The sequence below is a fragment of the Sturnus vulgaris genome, chromosome 2 (genome assembly GCF_052056855.1).
Source record: "Sturnus vulgaris isolate bStuVul1 chromosome 2, bStuVul1.hap1, whole genome shotgun sequence".
Taxonomy (NCBI): Eukaryota; Metazoa; Chordata; class Aves; order Passeriformes; family Sturnidae; genus Sturnus; species Sturnus vulgaris.
The window spans coordinates 29,414,385-29,428,049 of record NC_142244.1 but is presented as its reverse complement, the minus strand read 5'-3'; the positions used below and the strand labels follow the sequence as shown (position 1 = coordinate 29,428,049).

At 39.8% G+C, this 13,665-nt stretch overlaps 1 protein-coding gene across 2 annotated transcripts in view; it reads left to right on the top strand.

Annotated features, from left to right (window-relative positions):
• The window catches only part of GSK3B (glycogen synthase kinase 3 beta), a 150,643-nt gene that overhangs the window by 115,241 nt on the left and 21,737 nt on the right, over window positions 1–13,665 (top strand). For both annotated transcript variants that reach the window (XM_014888881.2, XM_014888883.2), the window contains exon 8: window positions 6,617–6,712. In XM_014888881.2, the coding sequence (XP_014744367.1) occupies window positions 6,617–6,712 (96 nt within the window). The remainder of the gene's footprint in view (window positions 1–6,616; window positions 6,713–13,665) is intronic.

Here is a 13,665-nt window from a genome sequence, read left to right as displayed (position 1 = left end):
GATGTTGAATGGTGACTCCTACTTCTTATTTTTAGCTCTTACTTGCTATTCCAAATGTTAGGTTGTCCCATCACTGGGAATATCTCAAGTAGGTAATCCAATATACTCGTTAAAATTCATGCCCCTACTGGCTTTCAAGCGACATCTTCAGAAATGTGCTCAGTTTCTGAAACAGTCACAGTGGTGGTAGTGTGGATTTCATCAGTGATCCCATACAGAAATTTTGCACACGTAAACACTGCTCCTCAGAGCAGTCGTGCAGTTTTGTACCTGATGGATTCTTCTAGCAGCCCAGGAGGGCTGCAGTTCCCACTTCACTATTTAAAATCCACTGTGCAAGTGGGACCCGGCTGAATACAGTTTAAAAGAAGGAGAACCTAGACCACAAGAGTGATTTTTTCTTTGAGATGCAGTCAGGACAGTCTCCTTCATAAATCTTCAATCTTCTGTGCACATCTTGCAGTGCAACAGTGGTAGCTGCAGGACTGCTGTGCTCCCTGTGAAAGCTTGGGAGTTTGTTGCCATTCCTGGCCCCACAGGCTCTACAGCATCCCAGAACTGTCAAGGTAAAACTGGCTGGCATATGCTCTCCAAACTAAAGCATCTTCAAGTACAGTCCCTGCAGTCAGTGGTTACTCTTTATCCCTCTTGCAGGAAGTGAATCTCAGAAGGGTAATGTGTTTGTTTCTAAGATAATGATCTTCTCAAAGTTTATGTTTAGTACCTTCCCCCTACTCTCCTCAAAAGCAGAAAAAAAAAAATCTGTCAAAGGAACAAAGCAACAATAATTGTGTGAGCAGCCCTGAGACATGGGGAGGACAGCATCAGCCAATCTGCCTGATGTTTTCTTTACCAGAAATATTTTTTCTGTATGCTGCTATTTAGAGTGAGGTGAATCAACCAACTTGTGAAAACTGCAGGAAAGAAGTGGGGGTTATGGGGTGGGGGTGGTGTTTGCTTTGAGTTTTTTGGTTGTTACTGCACTATGATTATTCCTTGCACCAAAACTGGCATTTCATGGTAATTTAAGAGGAATAATAAAATCTTCTTCTCATAGTTCCCTGGATAAGGGGGAGCAAGGGGGAAAAATGTATGAAAAAACAAGTTCAGTAGTATCAGGAATCCTATTCATGTGTAACTTTTTGGGCTCTTGACAGTTTTACTGTGCCTAATACTAAGTATAGACTACAATTATAATATATGGCTCATGCACAGATGTCAAGGTGCTATTTTGGGCTCACTTTCTGAAATAAAATAAATCCAGAGTAGTTAATGAGCAGAGAGGAGCCTTCTCTTCCAAGAGAGTAAGCCATAGGAGAGTGTTTTATTGGATGTAGTCCTGTGCTGGTGACCTGCATCTGACATGGGCTTTCACTTGGGTTCTGTTCTCAGCCCTAAGGGAAGTCTCCTGGCATTTTTTTCCCTGATGTCCCCCCATATCACATCTTGACTGTTCCTGTGCCTCACTTAATTCATCACTTCCAGTGCTTGCAGGCAGTATAGAAAGTTGATGGGGGCAGTGATATTCATGTCACTGGTGACTATGGGTTTCTTCCTATTCCTGATGTATAGCTCCTCTTGTGTTATGAATAGAAAAAATATCTTTATTTAGTTGGCTTTCATTGTTTGACCTTGTCAAAAAAAAAGAGTTTTTGAAAGGAAGTGTATGTAAAGTGGGTAAGTTTATTTTACTTTCTATCACAGACCTCTTGAAGTATTGTCTCAAGTCATGTTAGCTGCTTGAGATGCTATACTGTGAATTTTTAACTATTGGCACACCTCTCACAACTTTCTGAAGAGGTGCAGTCATGTTTGTAGAAGTACTAATTATACCATCTGGCAAGCCATAAACATCAGGCTTTTAGGAATACATTTCCTCATAAACTTGCACAGTTTTCCCAGGGAAGACCACTATACCACTGCAACCATGGCTTTCTAGAGGTTTCGGATTTAAATTATCACATTCTCCTCTCTCAAGTTCAGTTACTACCAGCTGGGGGTTCTAAACCCTTGATTCTAACCAAGGTCCCTATGCTTCTAACGGATTACATTTTGGCAAATGTTCAGCAGTAACAATAGTTGTCATAAAGGGCCTTTATTCCACTGGGATTTCTTGAAACTCTTACAGTTTCCTTTTCCTCTGCTGTTGCAACAGTGTGGGTTTGGTCATAAATGACTCAGCACACTTTTGCAGAGTGAAGCAGGTGTGGGCAGCAGCTGTCTTGGTACTGAGGTCTAACTGAAGTGTCTTTTGGAGCTGAATAATCCATCTTTTCCTCCTATAAAAGTTGATTGTAAGTACATAAACTGAAAATCTTTATTCAAGTTCAGGGCTTATTCCAGGTTCATAAATCCCCCCTTCTTGTTTGGTAAGGATGACATTCTTGTGAGCCTTTCTTTATCGTGGCTTTTCTTTAACTGCAGGAGATACATACCATTACTCTACTTTCATGAACCCTGTTTGTGGAATAAAGAAAAATGTTTTGGGGAGATTGATCCATTACAGATTAATATCAAGGGAAAAACTAGACAGAATATACTGTGAAACCTGCTGTGTTCAATTTTTATCCTAGGAGAACCAGAGCAATGTCTGCTTCTCAGCAAGTGTATTCTGTAGATAATGCTTCTTTATTTTTATTTAAGAGATTATGATGACAATCACTAATGAAGAGCAAAATCAGTTGACCTGGCATCTTCACTTGCAGGAAGATGCTCTGTAGTCTCACACAGATCTCCCCTTCATTCGTTTGAAAGTTAAGTCTTCATTCTAGTTACAGTTGATTCCGTCAGACAATCGTATTTTTATTGTGAAGTACTTACTTTGGTTCTCTTTTTGTTTTTCAAGTGTTAAATAAAATTTTAAAAATCAACATTTTCATTGATAAAATCACTTTCCTAAGACCCCCATGAAGTGGAATAGTATGTCCCAATCTGCATTGACCTCAGTAATTCTGTATTTGATCCTGTATTTCTTAAAAGCTCTCTGACATTTGCAAGGTCAGTGGGGATCTTACCAGTGTACAGAGTACATGAAGGGAAGGTTCAAAAAGGGAGCCGACCTCTTTTCTTTAGTGTCTCATGGACAGCACAAGAAGAATGGGCATACATTAAAACTCATGAAATCCAATCTTAACACAAAGCAGTTTTGCTGTGAGAGTGGTCAAACATTAGAACAGTTTGCCCAGGGAGGTTGTAGAGTCTCCGTCTTTGGACATGGTGAGAACCTGTCTGGACATGGTCTTGGGTAACTGACTTTTGACAGTACTGCTTGTGCAGGGAGTCTGGACCCGATGACCTCCAGAGATCCCTCCCAATCTCAACCATTCTGTGATTCGTTGAAAGCTCTCCAAAGAACATCTGCTCCATAGTATTTTCAGAGTTGATACAGCAAGAGCAGCTGTTTCATGGAGTAACTCTGCCAGTGAGCACAGTAATTCATGTTTCTTTCTCAAAAGAAGAATTTTGACCAATTTTTGCAGCAGCTTAAGTGATTGCTGTTACCAAGGTTACTTGAAGGTATTCCTAATATACTGAAAAATTGGTATGAATCAGTGAGGTACAGTTTCAAATCATTTAGCAAACAGAATTGATATGTTGGGGGTTGAGGAGAGATATACTACAGGATCTCTTCAAGATATGTCAAGTACTGGTACAGTTTTACAGTTTATCACTTTATTCATACCCCTGTAACTTGAATTTGGCACAGTCTTTAAAACTTCTATTCTTCTTCCAAACTACTTCTCTTTTCAGATTTTGGTTGGATGTTGGGGTGTGTTGTTTTGTGGTTGGGGATTTTTTTCCCTTTAATCCGCTTTCAGTACAAATTGGAATTGCAATCTCGTTTTACAGTCTGAAGAGAACAGAGTAAATATAAACTATGTAACTACTAGTATTCACTTTTCCTTTTGTACAGTTATTTCATGTGTCAAAGGCTGCTATGTAGCTGAAAGGTCAGACAATCCCTTCTTTCAGCTACCATGATCCCTTTTCAGTACCTTCCTTTCTAAGCATTCATGAAACCTTAAGTGCTGATGCTTCGATGCCTGTGCTTGAGTTTAGGAGTTGCCCTCTCCCGTCATCTGGCGTTATGGCTGTGCTTTTAGTGAAATATATGAATAGACATTGTGGGTTCTTCCCTGAAATTCACCTTGCTTATCTAATCTGAGTTCTCTGATGTTATAGGTGGTCTTTAAATATACTTGCACTGTGTAGGCTCCTGTTCTGAGCAGCCTTGGCAACCAAGCCAGGTTGATATATTTGGGCTATATTAAAAATAAATCTACTTGCTGTTTCTTAGAAAAGCTATTGAAGGATTTTTTTGAGGAGAAAAAGGGTAAAGAAGGTAAACATGCTTCTTAAAAAGTATCATTTATACTAGGGAGACCTGAATACTTAGCTTTTAGAAAAGATGAGAGTGCAATAGAAGGTGCCTGTCATTTTTCAGAAAGTTAATTTAAGTAATTGAAAAAACTTCCAAGGTTTTAAAAATTACTTTTATCCTGAATTGGTATGAAAATAATATTTAGGGTGTGAAATCCCCTCATCTTTTAGAGCTGGAAAGGTTTGAGAGTGATGGTCATCAAAGCTTTGAGAGCAGCACCGTCCTGGCAGGGCTGGCAGCTGAGTGGCTGATGCTCTGGTGGGTGCCAGACAGAAAACCAACAGGGAAAGGGCACGTTTTCCTTTCAGTGTTTTTTTCCTTTGAAAGTTGAGCAAAATATATGGAATTTGCAAACATTCTCTTTTTTTTTATCCCCTAAGCAAAAACTCTTTTCAGGCATGCACAAAAAAAATCTGCTCTCTCTCTGAGAGAGTAACCCTTGGCTTTTAGAATTAGGTGGGTTTTAAATCCTCATGAGCGATGTGACCTACAAAACATTGTTCATTTTATGCAATTTGTTGGTAAAATTTGTTATCCAAGAAGCAGCTGTCTGAACAAGTTGCAGGGTTTATTTCCTCTGCTGCTGCTCTTTATTTAAAAGGTTGCTTTGTGGGTAGGATTTTTTAGTGTTGTGCAACTCTTATTTTAAATAGCAAAGAGATACCAAGTTTCGTTCATAATACTTGATGATAGTTTCTCTGTTCCACAAATTACTCAAACAGCAGTTACCTTACTCTTTTACTTCCTTACCTGACTTTCTGGAGTGCATTTTTGTAATTTCCATTCTTCTAACAGAATGTAAATGTACACAGATACATAGGAATTTGTAACCAGGTATTTCTAATTAAGCAGCAAGGTAGAGGACCAGCATCATGTGATCATTTGTTGCCTGATGCAGTCTGATGAGATGAAGTGATACCATTATACTAAGCTGGTGTGGAGGCATTTGTCATGTGCCCAAAGTAGTGCCACTACAGGTTTCCTATAGAGGAGCCTGAGCCCAGCACAGAGGAGCAACTCCTGCCTTCTGCCATCTCCCCTTCTCTCAGCAGAGCAAAAAGGTGCCTAGAACTGGGTGCAAGCAGAAAACAGTGGGATTTCTTGAAGATACCTTGCAATTTTTATATGTAGCTGAAGGCAATGGCTCTCTCATACTTGGTGATAACTGAAAAGAAAGCACTAATGCCATTTTGTCAGGCTTGTTCTCTCAAGGGATTTCTGAAATCCTTTCAAAATGTACCTACCCCTACAAAGACACGTGCAATTGTTTGTTATTTCTCATACAACTAATTTGCATCCATAAATAACATTGTGCAGATTCTGGGAATGAGAAATACAGCTTGGTGAAGGTAAACCAGAGTTGGTATGCCTTTTAGATACTTCCAAGTTAGATTTAAACTAAGACTGTCCTCTGTGTGGAAATACTGAGATGAGGAAGCACTGCCTAAACCTACATCTTTTTTTTTGTGAGGAGAGCAGGAGACACTCAGCAGTAACTGGCTGATCTTTTAAGCTTGTCAGAGGACTGCTGTTTGTGACTTGGAAAATGCATTCTGTGCTATTTGTCTGATCCTTAATCAACCATATGCAGTGAACTGCTATCCCTGCATGTGTTTGATATCACTGTTTCTTATAAACCTTATTAAAGTGAGCTCTCTACCTCACCAACATATCAATAAGTTTGAGAGAGATGCTTTAATTTTGTGAAAAACTCTGTAAGATAATTAATTTTTTGACACTGGGCTTGGAGCATGAACTGAATTGCCAGCAAGAGACCACTGATGTTGGAGCAAGGGCCACAAAGTGATTGAAGCACTGGAGCATCTGTCACATGAGGAGAGATTGCAATAGCTGGCACTGTTCACCTGAAGCAGAGAAGACTTGACTGGGGGTGAGGAGGGTCTTATCAGAGTGTATAAAAGCCTTGCGGTGTGAGGGAATGAAGAAAAAACTACACTTTTCTTAGTGTTGCCCACTGACTGGGCAAGTGACAGCAGCAAGAGTACAACACATTTTTTACTCTGGACAGTGGTCAAAGACTGGAGAAGGTTGCCCAGAAAGAAGACTTCTCTCTCGTGGGTGCAGAAGTTTTGTTGTTTTGCTCTCAACACTGTATTAACTTACTAGTTACATAGATTGACTTCAGTTGTCTCAATGTCTGTAGGTTATACTTCAGTCTTAATTCCATATGAAGCATATCCAAACAATTTGCCTTTTTCTTTCTGTCCTGTATAGGTTCTGGGAACGCCTACAAGGGAGCAAATTAGAGAAATGAATCCAAACTATACTGAATTCAAATTTCCTCAGATTAAGGCACATCCATGGACTAAGGTGAGTCTATATGATCTGAATAATAAAGATGTGGGCTGAAAAAAAAGTTGTTCAGTTTGTTCAGTGATTTGGTGACTTTCAGTGTAAACTCGGTGCTTTTAATTAAGATGAGGACCTGCAAACTTTTGATGTAGCTGAGGAGGAGGAGATACTGTAGCAGTACACTGTAATACCTGCTGGTCTGGAGGTTGCCTGTAGGTGGATTGTTTTTTGTTTTGATTTTTGATAATGGTGTGTGTATTGGTAGCAGATTGCAATATTCTACGTACAGTCGTGCTATCAGCTGATATGCACAAAGGTCACATAGAAATGAGGAAAGTGTTCCAGTATGTATTGGCACTTCTTTAGTGCTGTAAAATAGTGTGATGAGGGCTGACAGTCACTTTCTTAAATGTTTCTCTCATAGATAATATTCTGTTTGTACTACTGTAGATGTGCTGTTGAGTGGAGATGTTTTTTCTTGGAGTTACTTCTTAAGATCTCTTGTAATCTAGCTTTCATAGGGAGACACCAATGCAATACACACAGACAATGCTGCGACCTCCGTGACCAAAGAGGAAACTGCTAGCAATGAAGCAGATACATTGCTGCACAATTAAATAGTCTTCCACATATCAAGCAATGATGAATATTTGACTTGGGACAGAGTAACAGTCATTTAGTCAGCCTCTTGGGTGTGGAATAAATTAAATATTGAATCTCAAACAATTGAAGCCTGGGTAGTTAACATTTCCTCTTGCTGCTTGAGAATTGTCTGCTGTGGTCACAGTGTATTTCCATCCTATCCCAGCAGGCACCTCTCAAACCATTCTTCAGAAACAGGGCTTCCCTCTTCTTTTCCTCTGTCACCTATCACTGCAACCTCAGCCTCAACAGGAGGAGTCCAGGACATTTTGGTGCTTTGGCAAGGGGGGGTCCTTTTCAGAATACCAGTGTGTTTAGTGGCTTAAATGTTATTTTCATCCAAACCTCCCTTTATTTTTGCTTCGTATAGAATATTTTGTATTCATGGAGGTGCATCCTACAGTTTATCTGCCTTGGTCTGTGAAGTAAGTAGCATTGTGTTATAAGAGAAGCAGTGTTTTGCAGGGGTGTGAATATGGCTGACTTACAACAGTCAGAAAAGAATAGGAAGGCTTTTAAACACAGTCATGTCTTCAGGTATATCTTGGGCTGGAAAACCAGTCCATTTTTTCCAATGGTGTCATCTCATAAAATAAAAGTTACTACCCTTTCTGGAGATTTGCTGCTATTGTTCTTATTGGGTCATATCTTTGCTTCTGTGTCTTTCAGCCGTCTCAACTCCTTGAGCCTTCTTTCTTCTCAGAAGTGCAGTCTGATCTGTGCTACTAATCTTTATACTTGTTTCTGTTCCTCTGTCCAAGCTTCATCTATGCCATATAACTCTTTATAGGGTTAACATACAACCATATAAAGCCAAGGAGGAAATCCAGGATCAAGTGCAAGACTGTATATCACAAGGCTATTAAGTTCAACTTTGGTGATTTTCTGTGAATCTTGCAGCTCTTTTTGAAGGGAGCAGGGACAGTGGGACAGCCAACAAAACGTCTAAAGGCATTCTGCATACGCTTGTGGTTGATAGGTGTTGCTTACTGTTGCCCCATTACAGCTGCCCTTTATCCTGGCATTACTCAAATGCTACCTTCAGGTCTCAGATCCCTGGGGTAATGAAAAACAAAGGCAGTGCTATGTTAACTTCCAGAAATATATAAAATATCCAACTGTGACAGCCTGCCTTTCCTCTTGCATCTAGCTAGTCAAGGATCTCATTAAGATTGTCGTAAATGTAATAGAATTATGTAGTTTAAGCCCTTTCTGTGTGGGGAAAATGACTCTTGGATTTTTTCTTTTCTGCACTCAAGGATACTGCCACATGTTTGCCAGTATAATGTTAGGATAATGAAAGATAATTATGCATATAGATGTCCATGTTTCATGATGGCAGAACAATAAAAGTTGTAACAGCAAATGCAGTTTTCTGTACTTAATCATAACCTCTGCTTGTCTCCCTTGTATAGACATGGAAACAGTTTCTACTGCAGGCAGCTCTTAAAAATGGACAGTGAGTCTCTTCAATGTGCTGTGGTTTGGTTGCCTTTGTTTCTCCTGTTCTGAAAGTACTTGCAAGATTTTTCAAACATGCAGGCATTTTTTGAATATACTTTTGGTGAGATAAATTTGAATGTACTCAAGAGAATGGCTTTATTCACCATCCCCAAATCTGTGCTTAGCTGGTGTCTGAAAATAATTTGCAAGTCAGTGTTCATTTGAAAAAAAACAGGAGTCATTTGCCTGACAGTGGAAGAGACAGGGAGAAAAACTGTCGTGTTTAGATTAGTTTTGAGCATCTCTGCCCCTCTGTTGTGCACTCTTGTGGATGCATATAAGAGGACTTTTCTCTGCATCACTTTGCCTTCACAATAAACTTGTGGGAGATTCAGGCAGGATCCCTCCCACTTTGTAAGCGCCTCCTTTTTGTTTTAGGGGCTTTTTCATTATTTGTACTGTTCAGGGTGGTTTTTTGTCCATGTCTTTAAGCCAGATGGTTATAAGTATAGGAAAACAGTGTCTAAGATGAGACTTCAGACTCCAGCTCATCCCTTCTGGCACTTTTCCAAAACTATTGGCCAATTCTGACTGCAGCTGAAGTTGTGCAGAACCAAGTGGTTGTGCTAAAGAGTGGCTTTGGATATTGACTTCAGGATTCATATTTCTGCCTATATTATGAAGTAATTTCTGCTAATACTATAAAATACCTGCCTAATATTTAAGTCTTGATATCCTCTTGTGTACATGTTTATTCTGTATGTATGTTTTTCTGTACTAATCACTTTACCTTGAATGTTAAATAATTCTGTGCTTGTAGCAGACAATCCTGTTGTCTTCCCCACACTCTGGGACTGGGACGTAGGGCCTGGCCTCTCTCATGAACATTTTTCCACCTTCCAGAACTGGTTTTATGTCTTCATCCTGTCCTACTCCTCTTCTCCTTGTTGTTGTCTAGTTTTAAAGCAGATTGTTTTGTTTGTAATGCTTCCAAAGTGAGTGCTCATACTGTAGATTCAAGGAAAAGTACAAAACAATAAAATGGATAAACAGGCAGCTCATTTCGTCACTTGTAATTATAACGGATGACAAAAGAAAGCAAAAACTGTTTTGTCAGAAATCTTATAAGTGGACTTGTATTTGGATTCAAGATGAAAATGCAAACTCTTCTTTCTGAGATTGAAGTCTACTCTTTTGTAGAGGAACAAAGATACAATGAGGATGAGATGTTTCTTTGGTTTCAGTTCCATAATTGGCATTAAATTCATCATGGAGCCGGATCAGTTCTCCACCTCCCACCTGCATAGTCCTGAAATGCATTATGCTTTGTATGGTAATAAAAACCTCTTGAACAACACATGTTCAGGATTTGGATAAATTTCCTTTACCTGACTGCCATTCTGCCCAGACTGCAGGTGTTGGGACAAGGGACCAGGGCAGACCTGCATGTCTCATTTCCAGCATGAACTGGACTTGATTTATGCCTGTTGTGAAACTGTGCCCTGACTTCTTTCTAAAGAGTACAGCTCTGTTTTTCACTTGATGTGTAACGACTTTACAGGCGAAGAGTGAAAACAGCTCCGCTGGATACTATCTTTTAAAAAAAAAAAAAAAAGGGGGTTTCTGGCAAGTTCATATTTGCCAGCTCCTTTTGTAGCAGCAATGATTTTTGACAGTGTAAATCTCTTATCTTCTATGGCTGAGAAAAGAAGCCAGGTTCGCTGGGTGCTAAATTGCCCTGCCTCTGTCCAATTTATATGCGGTAAAGAAGGTACTGCCTAACAGTAAATGAGTGAGCCTTAATGCAACATTAAGAAAGGATTTCGATCAGTGCAACTATGGAAATCAAATGCTAAAAGTTTAACATGTCTTCTGCAGTGTACCATCTGTTTAGCTATCCCACTGTAACACATCTGTCTAGGCTGTTTATAGCAGCTGTCCCAGCAAGGTTGAGAGCACTGAGGTACAGTTTTGGGGGTTCTCTCTCAAAAGAAGGGGAGCTATTTAGTTCCTCTTAGATTTGTTTCATTTCTTTGGAGCTTGATAGAAGCAGAGCACATGCACTGGGTAATAAACACAAGCTCGTTCTGTTTCCACAGGGTCCTCAATGGAAGGATCCCAGTAAAAAGTGTGTGGTTTCAACAAGAAGTAGCTTTCAAGACGGGTTCCTGGTCTTGTTCCCAGTTCTGTGTTGGCTCATTTGTAAGCCACTTAACCCTTCTGTCTTTACTTCATTTTCTCCTAAGTGCCATCAGACAGGAATTCTTGACTAATCAGGCGTTTACTATTTCTGAGGTGCTTTTAGAAAAAACAAAGAGGGATTTAATTGGAGAAAGAAGTTGGGGGGCTTATCTATATATTAAAGTATCTCCCAACACCAGTGCCTCTTTTGTGGACACTTTTTAACCTCTGCTTTTTATCACGTGAGTTTTACACACTTCAAAATAGCCAAATGGCATATTTCCTATGCTGAAATTCTCAGGAATTTGGAACAAGACTAGTCCAGAGACCTTCAGATGCAGCCTTGGTGTTTTTTTGTGTCAGGTGGAGATCAGTGCATACATTGCTGTCTTGTATGTGTCTCTTCCCTCTCCTTTTGTGAATGTGTTGTGTTTCTCATGAGCCTTATTGTGTTAAACTTGGGTGATCAAAATGCTGCTTCGTAGTAATTGTATTGTATGATAGCATTTTTTAAAAGCTGATTTGACAGTTATGTTCTACATTGATGACTTGGCTTGTAAACAGTACAAGCTTTTGGTTGAAAGAAGGAGCTTTCTCTCTTACCTAATGTTCATGTGCAATAAAAAACGTGCTTACAAACCAAAAGGATGTGCACGGACTGTCAGCCTTGAATCAGTGGTGTGGGTGGTTCTTGGCAAAGCGTGAGAGTCTGAAACTGGTGAGGAAATCTTTAACCATGGTATCACAAACTTGATGCATTAGCAACAGATCTCATTTTCCTAAGCCTCTGCTCTCTTAGGTAGCACAGCATGCAGGCAATATTCACAATCTGCATGCAAAACACATAATAGTTGATGGCATGAAATCATGTCTTTTAATACACACTGGCTAAAAAAGTACCTTGGTGTCACATTGTGAAGCTTTGGCTTTGAGGTTTAATTATGCTAAGACAATAGAGCTTATATTGTGCATGGAAAGTTTGTTTGAGGAATGTCATTGGATTGAAAGTCAGAGCAACCATTCTGTTAAAACAATACTTAGCTCTTGCCCCATGTGATTTTATTTGAGAGCTGAATGCTGATGTGAGTGAAGTGAAATAGGAGCATTCTGTGCTTTTCATCATTTTTCTTTCATCTATCCATATGTACAGAAAAATAAAATTCAGAAGGGGCATAAACTCCACTACACTGGTAGGAACTATTTCAAATTAGTAAGATAAAATGTGACTGCTCTGCTGGTGCACAAAGCCTTCTTCTGAATTGAAGTCTCTTGGGGATGAGAGCTGTGTAGTGCACCAGGGGGACTTAAGCCTGAAATGTTGAAGAAGGTGGTAGTTCCAGAAAAATTAAGGGGGAGTAGCATAAAAAAAATGTGCATTGATAGCAGTTCAACTTGAGAAGGAGAGAGGAGTGTGTCAGACCGTGCTGACTCACTGTTATAGTCTGTCGCTATTTGAGTATCACTAGCATGCCTGAACAAAGAAACAACTCACACTGGTCCCTCACCTTTTTGGTGAGGTATAGATTTATTGGGATCTGAAAGGAGATGGGAAAAACCAACAAAAGCACCAAAAGCTGTGGCTTTGGATGAGTCAGCATTTCCATTTGACATGATCATCCAGAGATTTTTGTAACTCATCCAAAAAAAACCCCAAAGAAAAAACCAGCAACCTGGGTCTCAGCCGGAAAATCATTTGTTTTGCAGAAACAAGAGGTTTTGAGTTATTCATGTGCAAATTTTTCTTGAAGAATATTGTATGTAAAGCTTTTCTTTTTGGCATTTGTTTATCTCCAAAACAGGTGCATTTTTTAAAATGAAAACTTAAGCCTTTGGTCCCTCCTGTGGACAAACAGCCTTACACAAGGTCTTGTTTCATTTTAGAAAAATGAATTGCTGCGCCAGTGGGATGGTATTTGATTGCTTTAAAAGTTCCTGTCAGTGTTTTATTTTTGGTTTCTATTTTGTTTGTGGACTTGCTGTGCCTTTTGCCTGGCCGTATTTAGTCTGCATACTAAATATTAGTCTACCCAAACACTTTGTACACTTAGGTTTTTTTCCTTTTTTTTCCCTTCCTCTTTTTTTTTCTTTCCTTTTTTTTCTTTCTTTTTTTGTTCTTTTCTTTTGCTTTCACCCAAATGTATTTTAGACCGAGACAGACTTTGCTCCGATGGGCCGGATTTTAGTCCGTGCACTAAATTTTAGTCCGCAGACTAAAAATAATCCGCGGATTATTTACTAAATTGATTCCCTCACTGAGAACTACAGAGACTTTAAACTCCTGCTGAGGCATATGTGCAAGGGGCTTCATGGCTCACAAGTCCCCCTGTCTATCCATCCTCTTGCCCCTTCCCACCATGGAGCATCAGCCCAGCATTGCCTTGGTGTCGGTGCCCCGTGGCATGGAAGTGCTGGCATAGCCATTGCCGTGGGTGGCAGCTGCTCATGTAGTTCTTGGTGGGGGAATTTTGCTGAATGGGAAGAGCTAAAAGACCATAGAGGGCTTTGCGTTTATTTCTTAGGGCATTATTCAAAAGGGAAGGCAGGAGGGGACAAATTGAGGAGAAAAAAATTTCTTAGGTAATGGGTGTGACGGGTATGAGGGGGAATAAACCCGCAATAGAGACAAATTCAGTCCATACCCGCACTCCTGAGGTGGTATGTCCAGTTCCTGAAGAATCCTAAAGAGATAATGCCAGCAAACAAAA